This window comes from Trachemys scripta, chromosome 5 (assembly GCF_013100865.1).
Source record: "Trachemys scripta elegans isolate TJP31775 chromosome 5, CAS_Tse_1.0, whole genome shotgun sequence".
NCBI lineage: Eukaryota > Metazoa > Chordata > Testudines > Emydidae > Trachemys > Trachemys scripta.
In genome coordinates this window covers 27,647,122-27,661,756 of record NC_048302.1, presented here as the reverse complement: position 1 = coordinate 27,661,756, position 14,635 = coordinate 27,647,122, and the positions used below count along the sequence as shown (strand labels likewise).

At 40.2% G+C, this 14,635-nt stretch overlaps 1 protein-coding gene across 1 annotated transcript in view; it reads right to left on the bottom strand.

Annotated features, from left to right (window-relative positions):
- LOC117877850 (B-cell scaffold protein with ankyrin repeats-like) overlaps window positions 1–14,635 on the bottom strand; it is a 114,925-nt gene that overhangs the window by 54,079 nt on the left and 46,211 nt on the right. The window contains exon 3 of the mRNA XM_034771417.1: window positions 11,359–11,424. Within this exon, the coding sequence (XP_034627308.1) occupies window positions 11,359–11,424 (66 nt within the window). The remainder of the gene's footprint in view (window positions 1–11,358; window positions 11,425–14,635) is intronic.

Here is a 14,635-nt window from a genome sequence, read left to right as displayed (position 1 = left end):
TCTATGCATCCGATGTAGTGGGCCGTGGCCCACGAAAGCTTATGCTCAAATAAATTTGTTAGTTTCTAAGGTGCCACAAGACTCCTGTTCTTTAGGGGTATTTAAGATACTCCTGAGAATTATAGTCCTTTATAGAAGGTAATACTCCATCTCACAGACTGCTTTCTTTAGCACGCTTTTCACAAATATCTATTGCTGTTTTTCATACTTAAAAAGGAATAATATAAAAAGTTTAGCTTCATAACTCAGTAACCAAATATTAGCTATGTATCTGTTACATACACTTTAAGAGTTATTTGTTTAGTTGGATTCTGCACTGATGCTTTCAATTTTATTTCAATCTTTCTTCCTAATTCATATTATGCGACATATTATTCCAGTATATTTTATGCAAAACCTTTTGGAATACATTATAGCTTTCAATTCCACATTCTCAAGTGAACTTATGAAATTTCTTTGAAATTGTATTCCTCTGCATAAACAGAATTTTTCATGAATGCCTTACCACAGCTCCTGACAACCTACACTTGACATCCAACTTCCTGCCCAAAATGAATTCTAACCTTTCAAATGTACTCTATTTAATCCTTATTGCAGCCTACAAGGTTCACAAATTATCTCTGTTTTGATATTTGATGCTCGTTATATACTTTGAATCAACAATGTGTGTGACAGGGTCTGGGTGTTAAAAACAGTAAAAGAACTTAATGAAACATGCATATTTTTTCTAAGGTTACCATGGTAAAAGGCTCGTGGCCAAAGTCTGAGATCCCTACTCATTTTTTTCTCAGCCTTTACACATATGAACCTCCCTGTGGTGCTCAGTAGAGAACTGAAAGTGGCACAGCGATTTTAATTGAAAAGCAAAGGTGTATGTTCAACTACTGAACAAGGTCCCTATGTCCCCTTACATCATATAGCAATGGAGAGGATCGGAAGTGATGCATTGGGCTAAGAAGGCAATACAGATTGGAAAGGTGTTTATGCAGTACAGGTCCTTCAGATTGTGATGTGTTCAGCCCCACTGTATTTAGCCTTGATTCAGCAAAGTTCTTAAGAGAATCCTTAGCTTTAAGCTTGTGAGTGGTACAACTAGATTCCATGGGATCACTCATGTGAATAAAGATCTGCATGTGTTTATGTGTCCTACTGAATCCACCAAACTGCTTGTAAAGCACACATGTAAGTGATTTTCAGGACTGGGAATTTAATCCCTCAGAGTAGTTTTGTAGAAAAATAATTCATAGCCTGTTGGAGTGTGGAGGAATCAAGGAATCATTTCTATACATTTTGTGTTCCCTTAATAATCCAGCATAAATTTATGCCAGGTAAATATGCCTGCTAGTGCTGCTTGGAGTAGGGATAACTAATTCTAAATGCTCTCTGCCCCTTTAGAGGGCTCACATGGGTATATCTGCTACATGGGAACCAATGACAACATGGCAACTCTGTGAGCCATTTTGCTACTGATGCAGGGAGGGCTGAGAGGGACATGGAGGCAGTAAGGTCCCTATATGTAACCTGAGAAACTAAGGGTTTAATTTCCTTTTTAGTATAAATCTCTTGCAATTACATCATTTCAAAGCCAATTGCTTCACTTCTTTGGGACTATCACTAGCCTGACTCTTTCTGATCTGTTGAGAAGGAAGACTTCTTTTGTTAATGGTCAGAGGCCATGAGAAACTCTCCATTTTAAAACACTTCAAGTGCAAATACAAATCTGCGTGGCATATTAACAGAAATTATTCCCAATTTGTAAAAAATAACCCCACTCCCACATTTTTATGATCCTTATGCCAAAAATATTGACCTTCCTTTGAAGCAGTCCTGATACCTGAGCAACATGACAATTCCATTGGCATTTATTGGATGTGTAGGTGAACAAAGGAGAGACTATATTTGAATGCCTGTGTTACACTATATGAATTGGTTTGTTTTGCTCAAAATCATTTTCAATCCCATTTTCTACTTCCATGCTTGAGCTCTTCTATCAAAAATTAATGTTCATGTGTGTTATCTGTGAATTGGCCAGTATTGTCTCTGAATCCAAAATGGTCCTGTTGTCTGAAAGAAAAGTTGCTCACCAAAAATAAAGTAAGCATTAGACAGACAGTTCCTTTAAAAGCCATAAAATTCCCAGCAAGACACAGTTTACTATATATGGCTTCTCATTGCTGATTGCCAGCCACACACTGATCACACACCAGTCTAGGGTGTGACATCAAAAAGACTGAAATTACCAACCAGACTGTGGCTTTAGAATAAGGGTGAGGTTTCCAGCTCCAAAGTCTGCATACACAATTGCGTACATACTTTGTGCATGCACTACCACATGCATGTACACATGGCTACATCATTAATATAAATTACATGTATCACAGTCACTCACAAGTCTTTAACACTCTTGGGGCCTCCAAGCACTAATTTAATACTAATCATGTGGCCAAAATACTATGCACTGTACCAAACACATAGTAAGAGACAACCCCTCTCCCAAAGAGCTTACAAACTAGACACATAAGATAGACCAATTGTGGGAGAGGAAACAGAGGCACAGTAAGGTAAAGTGACTAATTGCCCAAGGTCACATAGGTCAGTAGCAGAACTGGTAATAGAAACCATATATTCTGAGTCCCAGTCCAGTGTTTCCTATCCATTAAACCATGTTGTGTCTTCCTCTACATGATGACATAGCCTAGAATGGGGAGAGAGGAGTACCTCAAGAAGTCAGAATCCATCTTCCAGCCTCTCTACATGAAGGGGATACCTGCCCAGCTATTCAGCTGAAATATAATATTAAGGAATCTTAAGCTACCAGCATTAGAGTCACTAAAGTTTTATCTGAGTAAGGTCTTCAGGTTTGGACCCATTGCCAACCTGAGAGACCATCTCTCCTCATGCTATACTGTCCACAGCGTCTGTCAGCAGAAGGACTCAGGACAGAAATAATTTTATTTTTAAAGTGGGTTGTCAGCAGATCATTCTCCATAAGGGACTCTCCATGTTGGAATTCACTCTCACCTTTGGTTTGAAATAGCCCAAACTTGTTGACCTGTACGGTATGCTACAAGGCCTATCATTTTACTTAGAGATACAATAAGGACTGCTGTCTCTAGGTCATACAGAATACTGTTTGTGTTTGGTTTAATCTTGTGTTAGTTATTTTCTGGTTTGGGGATGAAAGTAAGCTGCAGGCTTTTTTTTGGCATAATATTTTTAATTATGTCAATAGTACCTGGAGTCTGGGATAGGCATTTTTTATCAAAAGGGGTTATAAAGAAAACCATCAGACTACAGCGTGAACTACTGGGAGCTCTTCTGCCTAACCTTCAGAAGCTGCACCATCAATTTTGTTATGGAGCTCTGACATATCTTCAACAAACCTTGCTGCTCACGGTTAGATCAGATTTCTGAGCAGACACATATATCTGGAGTTAAACTTTTAGTGGTCAGCCATTAAATACCAATGTCATCTTGTGATGCACAGTTTATCCAGCTCTTTACTTCAATGGCACCACCACTCTTTACAGTGCATTGTGTATGCGCGGATAAGTTTTTTGATGGCTGCTGAGTCAGATGCGTGAGTGACAGTTCCATCCACAGTTAGGGCACTCCCATGCACTAACAATGCTCTGAATCCGAGCAACAGATTCTTTCCTCCTCTGACACTGGTCATTACAAAGCTTGATCCAGTCTGCCTTTCTCCATCTACAATGCCTCGCTCCATCTACAAGCTGACTCCACCAACTAGAGCGGCATCCCGCACTCCCCTCTCAATCATCCACAGAGGTTTCAAAGGATACTAAATCATATTTTGCAAATATTCTGAAATCTGCACAGCAGTCTGCCTCCCTTGTTAGACCCTTTGTGAGTTTCAGAGTACAGCAGCACACTCCTCGGGATCCTGTAATCCGGGATCCACTTGACATGTCCAAACTACCTGAGTCTTTTCTTACTAATCAACGTTCCCATGAATGACACAACAGTACGATTTAACACTTTCCACATTTGTCACCCTGTCTTGCCATTTTCTTAGAAGTTTTTGCAAACATCTGATATGAAAACTGTTTAGTCTTTTGGTATGTTTGGTATAAGTCATCCATGTTTCTGAGCCATATAAAAGGATGGATAAAATATGCCTCGTAAATATAGATTTTCACTTTAGTTGACAATTTGTTATTCCAGGCATTGTCTTGCAATATAGTGCTCTGTTCCTGACTGCCTTGCCAATTCTACTATTAAGCTCAGCATCAAAATCTAAATTGCTGGTAACAGTAGAGCCAAGGTAACAAAACTGGTCAACATCTAAAGGAATACCATCTAAGCTGATATCTGGAACGGATTCTGAATGTTGTGAGATGCTACCGGTGTGGTGCCCTGCTTTCTCCTGTTGATATCACTTGGCTGCGTGCATGTGTTCCCTCTGTGTGCTGCCCCAGCTCTGCGCAGATAGCTGACACAGCAAACTCGACGAGAACCCCCAATAACCACAGAGTCTAGTAAGGTACGAAGGCACCTCGGCCAGGTTTATTGTGACCCTGACACAATTTCAGTTCCCGGTAGATTACTTAGTCTACCGAGCATACTGCTAGAAAGTGCTGCTCGGCAATGGACTCAGCTCAGTCAGCGGCGGGACTTTCCACTGCCCCCTCGGCTGGACCAAGACACCACCCAGGGATACATTTTTATACACAGGTACAAACAAGTTACACATCACTCCTGACGTATTGAGGTGCAACCCCTTCACGTAGCAAGGTACAACCTCCCTACGTAGTAAGGTGCCGCCTCGCACCTTGTACCTGTTGGTTCGATCAAAACAACTCTATCCATCATTTTACCCTTTTGCCCCTGTCATTGGGATGGGTCGGCCTGTTCCATGTTATCTGTGGAATGTTTCGGTATAGTGTGTCTTGGTACCATGTTTATACTGTAACTATGCTAAGTGGATATATATTTATGCAACATTAGCCCTTTCCTTGCCAGCTTCTGTGAGCAGGGACAGCCTCTTGCTCACAGCTTAACTTTGCTTTATGTTAGCAAAGTCTTGACCATTACTTTAGTTCAGGCCTCAGGCAGTCTTGACCATTACTTTAGTTCAGGCTTCAGGCCTCATACTGAGCCTTTATCAGGGCCTTCACTTACTACACTGAAGAGCCTTGGTGCATGATAGCAGTCTTCTTCAAGCTTAATGCTAGCTCAAAGATTTTGCATGAATCAGAAAACTTAATAAGATGTTGTAGATGTTGTATGCGTTGTGAACTGCAAGGGTTGCATTATCTGCAAACAACAGGTCCCTTACGATGATTTCCTTCACCTAGCCTTGCGATGTTAAGCAAACCTCCATCATGTCTCATGCTAAGATAGACAGCCTCTTGAACATCATGGAATGCATACTGAAGCAGGAATGAGAAGTAAATATTAAACCATATAAGAATCAGTATGCAACCCTGCTTCATTCCATTGTTTGATGTCACATGATTCAGACTCTTGGTTTTCATACATTACAGTTGCCTTCATGCCATCGTGTATGGATTTCACAAGGTTTAGCAATATAGGTGGACAACCAAGCTTCTTCAGAACAATGTAAAGTTCTGATCGACCAGGCTTTTGTTAAATCTATAAAAAACATGTACAGTGGAATACACTTCTCTCTTCACTTTTCCTGCAGTTTTTTTACAGAAAGATCATGTATATGGTGGTCTTTCCCGAGCAGAAGCCACACTGGCTCACAGGGTAGATTCTCTCAGCTAAATTTGAAGTCTAGGTAAAAGAATATGACTTAAGATTTTTTCCAAGATGTTAAGAAAGAGATACCCCTGTGGTTATTACAGTCACTTGTCTCCTTTGTTTTTATAGAGTTGGATGAAACGTGCATCCTTAAAATTTTGCAGAACAGTTTCTTCCTTCCAACAGAGTAGCAATACCTCATGCAATCTCTGCAGCGAGTCTTTGTGCATTTGTAGATTTCAGCAGGTAAACAGTCAGATCTTCAGGAGATTTCTTATTGGAAATCTTTTTGATGCTTTGTTCGAGTTCCTCTTGTGTAGATTTGACATCCAGCAAAGTTATAACTTCAAAGTCAGGTAATTCATCCAGCACACGTTGGTCTACTACGGACTCCCTTGATTATATCATTCCATAGTGCTCAATCCACCTCTCCAGTTGCTTCCCTTTATCGGTTATAATATTGCCATCCAGATCTTTCAGTGGAGCTATCTTGTTCTATATTGGCCCAATGGCCTTTCTAATGCCCTCATAAAACTGTCAGCTGACTGTTGGATTCTGTTGCAAAGACCCAGCCAAAATTCTTGAGCACACTTCCTGGAAGCTACTTGAACTACCTTACAAGCTTCTCTTAGGTTGTTGAACAAATCAGTAATAGTAGACTTGTAGGTGATCAGGGCAGATCTTTTCCTCTCAATGAGTTGCAGCAGTATCTTTGAATGGTCTAAGAAGCAGTCAACATTTTTCCTAGTACTCTTTCCAAAGCTCTTGATTGCCGCATTGTACATACTTGTCTTCAGGACTTCCCATGCATCTGACGCAGTTTCATTCATTCCAGCTATCTTTGCTACTTCCTCATTAAAAAGCCATTTCTTGACAGGATCATTGATTCAACACAAGTCAATACAAGGTTGTACAGCAGTTTTGTTACAGTGGATTGTCTTAGCTTGAAATTTCACTTTGCAGCAGACAAGAGAGTGGTCTGTGTCACAGTCTGAGCTTTAGAAGGATCATGTATGTAAGATATCTTTCAAATATGTATGTTTTTTCAGTACCAAGTCCAGCTGGTGCTAGTGCTTGGACCTCAGGTGTCTCCATGATATTCTTCTGATGTTACCAGCAAAGAAGGTGTTGGTCACTGATAAGCCTTGACTGGCACAGATCTTGAGAACTCTCTGACCATCGTCATTTATATGTTCAATGCCACGCCTACCCAGAATTCCGGGCTAGATCTCAGCAATGGACCCACTACTTGCATTGAAGTCTCCAAGTACTAGGATGGGTTCCTTCCATGGATTCCTGCTGATCAATTCTTCTAGCTGTTGGTAAAAGCTATTCTTCTCCTCACCACTAGCCTGTAGAGATGGAGCATAGTCACTGAACAGGTTGATGAATCCCTTCTGTAAACTAACTCAAAGTGTCATGATACGTAAGGACACTGCAATCGGAGCTTCACACAATGACAAAAGTTCATTTCTGATAGCAAAACCTTCATCATGCTCCTCCTTACTCCTCCAGGTTTGCCATTCCAGGAAATGGTGTAGTCCTTCTCCCTTACGAAGCCTGTATCTGAGAACCTGAGTTTCCAAAAGAGCTGAAATATCAGTTCTGAAACATGCAAGTTTCAACATCGCTGTTTTCCTCAAATCTGAATTCAGATCAAAGTTGTATACAGAGGACAAACTCCAAATATTCCAGCAAGCAATTCTGGAAAACAGTTGAGCCAGGATGTAAACAATGAGGCAAGACTTATTTAACCCACCTTTTCTAGAGCCACCCTCACACAAGGCAAGCAGGCCATCCCTAAACAAGGCTGCTTAGAAATCTTGGGAGTTGCCCCAGGGCCCTTATGCCTCTCTCGCATCCTTGCAACAATCTTGCTAAGACCTTCAGCGAACATGCCTAGGCAAAGTTATGGAGGAGCGGAGGCTGCCATAGACCTGTTGTCCCCCCTTTAGACCACTGAGCCAGAATCTAAAAGCCAGAGTGAGTCTGGATGTTCAGTGACACAAAGGTTGTAGCGTCTGCCAGAGAGCCAACCCAGATAGAGCTGCTAGCTGCCTATCACTTCAGCGTGAGCACCTTTTCTGTCAGGGTGAGATCCTTTAGCCATTCTTCACCAACAAGTATCCACAAGGCAGTGGATGATGCAGTTTAACATCTCTTTATTTACTCAATACAGGTCCATTAGGTCAATGGTAAAAAGGCAAAATTGTAATATGAAACTGGAACAGTCTCTGTTGAATTATTCTGAATGTATACAGGCGCTCCTCAGGTTATGCAAACCCAACTTACGCAAATTCACACTTACGGAAAAAGTTCCATAAGCTTCTTTTTTTTTTTTTTTTTGGCGTAATTGTTGGGTATACGTTCCCGACTTACGCAAAATTCAACTTACACAAGGCATTTCGGAACAGAACGCTTGTGTAAGTCGGGGAGCGTCTGTACTTTAATTTTAGGTCGCTCTAGTTTTTAGGTAAATTAATTAACGTCAGTTCAACAATGGTCTGAAGAAGAACTCCATGTAGCTTGCAAGCTTGTCTCTTTCACCAACAAAAGTTGGTCAAATAAAAGATATTACCTCTCCCACCTTCCCTTAGTTCAACAATGATGCATAAACATTTTCAACTGCATGGTTAAATGATTTTTATAACCAATATACCTGGAAGCCAGCAAGATTACTTCATTTTTTCCAACTCAGTTTATAAATTGCCATAATGACTATGCAGGGAACTATAAGATCTCTTGAAAAAAAAATTGTTTTAATACAGCTTGGTCTGTTTTCTTACATGGAATGAAAACACTGAAATGAAACAAAGTAAATATATAAGAATAGTTGTGAGTGGCTAAAATCATTGAGTTGTTCAGACTATTTTGGCCTCAGAATTATTCAGCTTCACTTTCTATACCTTTGACTTAAATTGCTCATGAGAATTCTTTTATCAGATACAGGAATGAACCCTCATAAATTCACATGATTATGATTAGCATTCTATCACTGGATATTTTCCATCACTCCCAGGTACTAACAAATCAGTTGTTTTCACATCTGCTTGCAAGTCATATTTCCCTAAAGGATCTCAGAGATCATATTGTTTTTCCATTTTCCAATGTACACTCTCACCTTTTCCCTTAAGGACTTACACAATTCACTTTAGTCAATCAGTTCTTATTGATTGTTAGATCTCACTCATTCCCCATCTATCTTTGCTTTATTAGATACATGATTTGCTTTCTTTCCATTTGTCTTGTCAGCTACTTGCTGTTCTTTCCACTACTGTTGCCTCATAGTTCTCATTTAAGCTTTGTACTTTTGATCTGTTCACCTTTCATTCCAGCTAAAGCCTAAATTATCCTACTCTTAGCTTGTATCTTTCCTATGACAGATTGTACACTTAAGAGAGACAGTCCAACTTCCAGTGGGTCAGACTACCTACTTTTAAATCCTTTCCTAAAAGTTAGTTCTTTCATGATATCATCCCAGGTTTCTCTCTCAGATGTCTCCACAACTACTTGGGTTTTAGCTGTTTATCCCAGAGATCATATTTGTCTAAGGTAAACTGGAAGCTCTCTGGCACCTATGTAGCACAGGCTTTATACAGTTTTGTGACTGGATAAGCTCCCTTTTCATTAGAGATAAGCAAAGCTACAGGATTCACTTTGCAACTGTCACCACTGAACCAAACCATGCTGGTTAGTTTGTGAGGTTCACATACTTATTCAAGGGAATGACCAGCTGCCCCTTGACACCTTATCTTGACTGATTTCTGAGACACTGACATGCTAGTGGCCACACATCCCATTCCCTCTTCCTTCTTGGGCCAGGTTCCCCCACCCATGGATCTCCAGAGATGCCAAGTGGCTATTTCCTATTGCAACATCAAGGAGGAAACCCTGATCCCAAAAACCCTAAAGTGTGTTCGGGGGCAGGAAGCAGCCTGCTCCCCAAACAGGAGAGGAGAAACTGGGAAACACTTTCATTGCAGCCGGCTTCTACACTGATTACAGGGGAAGCCTTATAAATTGCTTAGCAAGGTAACAGGAAACACTGAGGATTCCCAAGTGCCATACATTAGGGCTTCTACAACATCCTAGATGACTCCCCAAGGATTTTTCTAGCTACCAAAGGGAGACTATGGTGCAAGAAACCTCTCACCTTTGCACTGCTGCTGAAGGAATGCAAAGACTGTGTGAGACTAATGACTTTCCAAAGTGAGCAGGATGAAGGCAGGCTATAGCAGAGTCAGGGATCAAAGTAAGAGGGAGCACAGGGAAGTGCAGCTCCTAATTATTTTCTTCTCTTGGGCTTGAGTGGGGAGATCAGCTCTCCCTCCTCACACCCCAGTCTATTCCTCCTCCTATCATGCCAGTAAGCTAGAGGTGCTTAGCCAGTATGTTCCCAGTATGTTTCCACTCCACATTAGCTCACTCAGATACAGGGGATGAGGCAGTAATCTCAAAGAGACTGTACATCAGCTCAGTGTTCTGGACATATTGAACCAGTGACTTCAGAAAAGCCTTCTCCCTGACTTCAGACCAGCAAGACAGAGGGCCTTAGTCACCTCGGAGTTCCCTTTTTCTTGACATCAGCCCAGTCAGCTACAGGTGCCAAGACGGTGAATGACATCAGTGGCCTGCTGCTTGACATCAGACCAGGAAAATTGAGGTGTTGAGCTAGTGACATTACAGATACCTGTATCTTGACATGAGCCCAGCAAACCAGAAATGGTGAACTAGATCTCACATATATGTGACCTAAATTCAGTCTAGCAAGTTAGAAGTTCACAGCATCCTGTGCTCTGACATCATGCCAGCAAGGCAGAGCTGCTGATCCAGCAACCTCAGAGAAGCTCATACCTTGCCATGAGTCCAGCAAGATGGAGATGCTAAGCCAGGAATTCCCAAAGACACTTAGTAATCTCACCAAAGCCTTTTCATCAGCCAGCAAGTTGATGGTGCTGAGCTAGTGACTTCACATAGTGGTGTGACTTGACATCAGCCCTGCAATAAACATTAACTGAAGAGGCTTTAAGTAAGGGTTGGTAGTAGAGGGTGTGCTATGTGGGAGCTCTTTTGCTAGAAGCAGAGGGAAAATTCCACCTTCTCTTACTTTCCTGGGCTTCGGGGGGGAATTCATCTCTCCACGTTCCATCTCCTCCTGCTTCTTAGCACTGACTGATGAAATAAGCATTCATTAAGCAAATAATCTAGAATGGAAAGCATCAGGAGGAGCTGGTACCTGGCTGGGGAGTTTATTGGGCTCCACGCCTACCTGCCTTTAAGTGAAGCAGCATTGACACTTGACAGGAGAAAAAGTACTGTACAAACTGGAAGACTCATATCAACCTCATTTCCTCCTCAGGAAGATCTTTCCCTCCCCACCAGCATGGAAGAGGGAGGTCCTTCCTCTGCCCTACACTACCTGGGGGGAGCAACGGCTCTGTCAGCTCCTTTTCCTCTTCTGGAACCCCATGGAGGGATGGGCGGATGGATGTGTGAATAACAAGATAGGTTCCTCTATGTAGTTCCACATTCTAGAAAGTTTAGATCACTTCCTTTTGTGTCACAAAAGATGTAAAGACATTTAACTCTATTTGCTCTATTTTCATGTAGTTTAGGGAATTTCAAACTCACCATCTGCAAGAACTGTTTCATAGATGCAAGACAGTGACTCCTCGGCGTCTTCATTTTGTGGTTCATCTAAGAAAAGAAAAATCCTTTAATGGATGACATCTCTCTGAAAACATCTTGAAATGGGCATCTCCCTGGCCAGTCTCCCACAGCTTCTTATGTTGTTTATTAAAATGTTTAATTCTGTACTCTAGCAAGGACAGCTCTGATGATCATTGGTGGGATGAGAACTACTTTAGGAACAACTTATTTTGGGACAACTAGTTAATTCCAGGGCATTGGCAGTATATATTACAGATTTTTTTTAACTGAAGCTACAGCAGAGGTTTTCTTCCTCAAAATATTAAACCCTGCTTGTTATTCAGCTACATTCCTCAACTTACATACTAGGAGTGAGTCATACATTAGATGTTAGTTAATTAGTAAAAAAAAATTTTTACTATGTGGAATAAGTAGTAAGATAGCATGAGTGAGAAAAGAAATCTATACTGGCACAGTTTATACTATGAAATGCAAAGCTTTGCCACTCTAACCCCATATGGTCAGTGGTTCAGTCTTCACAGTCTCTACCTGTCACTTCAACCCCAACTTTCTTCTGCACTCCATCACCTCAATGAGTAGTGTAGCAGCTATGTTGCTGTAGGAGCCTGGCAGGGACAATACAAAGCTTGTTTCACAGTTTTATTATTCATTTGCAAATGAAAGTAAACTTTTGTGGGGAGGGTCTCCTTGCTTCTCCCTGCAGCAGGACACGTCCTGAGCAGCATTTGGTAAAAGAAAAAAATCCACGGCTGCTGGAGGGGAAAAAAGGAGGGTGGAAAATGAGACATTACTTAGATGCCACATGATGGAATCTCTCACTCAAAAATTAGGAAATGCCAGAATTAAGATTGCCTTTAATTCAGCCCCCTTGTGCATGTGCAGTGCATTAATTACAAAAATCACATATTATTTTTTTCATATGTCCTAGGAGGATGGACCTGCTCTGGAGGTGATTTGTGGCTGTGTAGTAAAGGAGGTTGTTGTCTGGAGGACCTCTGCCTCATTTGTTACAGAAGTTGGAAGGTGTGCAGTGAATGAGGCTCGGGATTGCAAAAAGAGAAAGAATAGTCTCATGGTTAAGGTCTTGTGGCTAAGGAAGTTGAACGCTGTTCAGAAGAACTGGATTCTATCCAGAGTGGGATGAAATTTTTCTACCAAAATTTTTTGGCAAAAAAAAAAAAAAAAAGAGCAGATTCAGTGATCCCCAAACATTTAATGAATTCCTGTCAGTTTTGCCAAAGTGTTTGTGTAGAAACAACAAAAATATTCTGAGAAAAAAATCAAAACATTTTGATTTGACCTTTTAAAACAAAACATTTCAATTTTTCAGTTCAAAAAGACTTTTCATTTCAAAAATTTCTTTAATTTATTTTATAACAAATCAAAAATGTTTTAAAATGCTCAAATCTAAAATTAAATGTTTCATATTGGGTCAAAAAGAACATTTTGTATGACCCAAAAAGTATTTTATTTTTCAACTTCTCGAAACTACCAATGAAGCAAAAAAAAAAAAAAAAAAAATCAGTTATTTGCTTAGTTCTAATTCTATTCCTGCCTCTACCACAGAGTTCCTATGAGATACTAGGCAAATCACTTAAACCAAGCTTTTCAGAGATGGTCAACTAATTGTGTGTTCCTCATTTGGTGGCTACCCAACCTAAGATCCTGGGGTCCAATTTGCAGAAATGTTGGGCACATAGACACCAACTTTCCCCTGTGCTGGTGGGTGCTCGCGCCCGCCCTGACGCCAACCTTAATTCTGGCATTTCCTACTTTTGATTTGCCTAACTCTGTAACCTTAATAATGTGCTTTTAATACAGGGTGTGTGGGGAGGGGAGTGGTTGTGTGTGTAACAGTAATTTCACTGAAGACTAAGTGAAATTCTGTTCTCAGTTACACCAGTACTTTGGTATCCTAAAGGTTGATTGTCTTTAGTATTATCTTAAGCACAACTTTTTCATTCAATGAAACATAATGACATTTATTTTTCCTAATTTCCCCATGAAGATTACAAATGATGCTTAAAGTTGCAGTCAAAATAGTGTGCCAAAAAGTACACAAATAATGCATTTCAAATGTTCTTCTGAGCTAATTAATTCTTAGCTAATTAATAAAAGTGATTAAAATATAATACAGAAAAAGGTCAGTGGTATCTTACAAGAAGGATACACACCACCATTTTATAGCCCTAGATTATATAACCTTCCAAAATACTTGCTGGAAATCTTAAGCCCCTGCTATTTGGAAGAGTTAAAAAACCTCTCAGGTCTGTAATTAAATATTAACTAATGGCTGTCCTCCTTTACACTATACAGTTCATTTCTAAATGCAAACAAACTTGGACTTAGAGGGAAAATAATCATAAAACCACTAATTAATTTAAAAAGTAAGAAATGCATAAACCCATATAAACAGCAGTTAGTAGACTAAATCTGTTCATTAGATTTAGTGCATACAGAATAAGACAGCAACATTTAATTTTCTATTCATTTGAGATATATCATCAGTAAAACTCTTTATAAACTTGTCCTATTAGCTGAGAAATTTTTTTTAAGATGTCAGTGTATTCACTTTACCAGGTGTAAGCAGTTTTCATCCAATTAGTGTCTGAAAGAAGAGGAAAACATTGCATACTCTATACATACTTCATTATCCAAGGGCACAGGTCATCACAAATGGTTAGACACATCAAAACTCAAACTGCCAAAAAAGTTACAGAAATCTGATTATATGATGAGGAAAGGCCTCTGGCTTTTTCAGGATTAAGAAAAGAAGGGGGAAGTCAAGAAGTTTAATTAGCAAGAGACTGGCAGTCTCGGGAGCTGGGTTATTGGCTATAGAGTTTTTTACCTCCAGCTCAATTTCAGTCTTTGTTAGAAACATCCATAAAAATTATCATGCCTCACATGAAATGAGTCAGTGATAGTGAGCAAGACAATATCTACATCACAAATATAATGCCACCATCACAGTGGCACCCTTGTAATCAGTCTGCGAAGCTAAAGTTTGACATATCATGGAGATGAACATCTCCGGAAGTCCTAGGAGTTGTCCCCTCAGAATTGTTCTGAGATATATTGGCAGGGCAAAATGGAAAAGCTTACTGTGTGAGTCTGTGGATGAAGAGTGGACTTCAGTTCTCCAAAAGCCCTTCCACAAGTAATAAACTCACTGAGTTTGTTTTTGTTTTAAAACAGAAAATTTAATTAGCATTTGAGACATTGCTCACTGAGTACA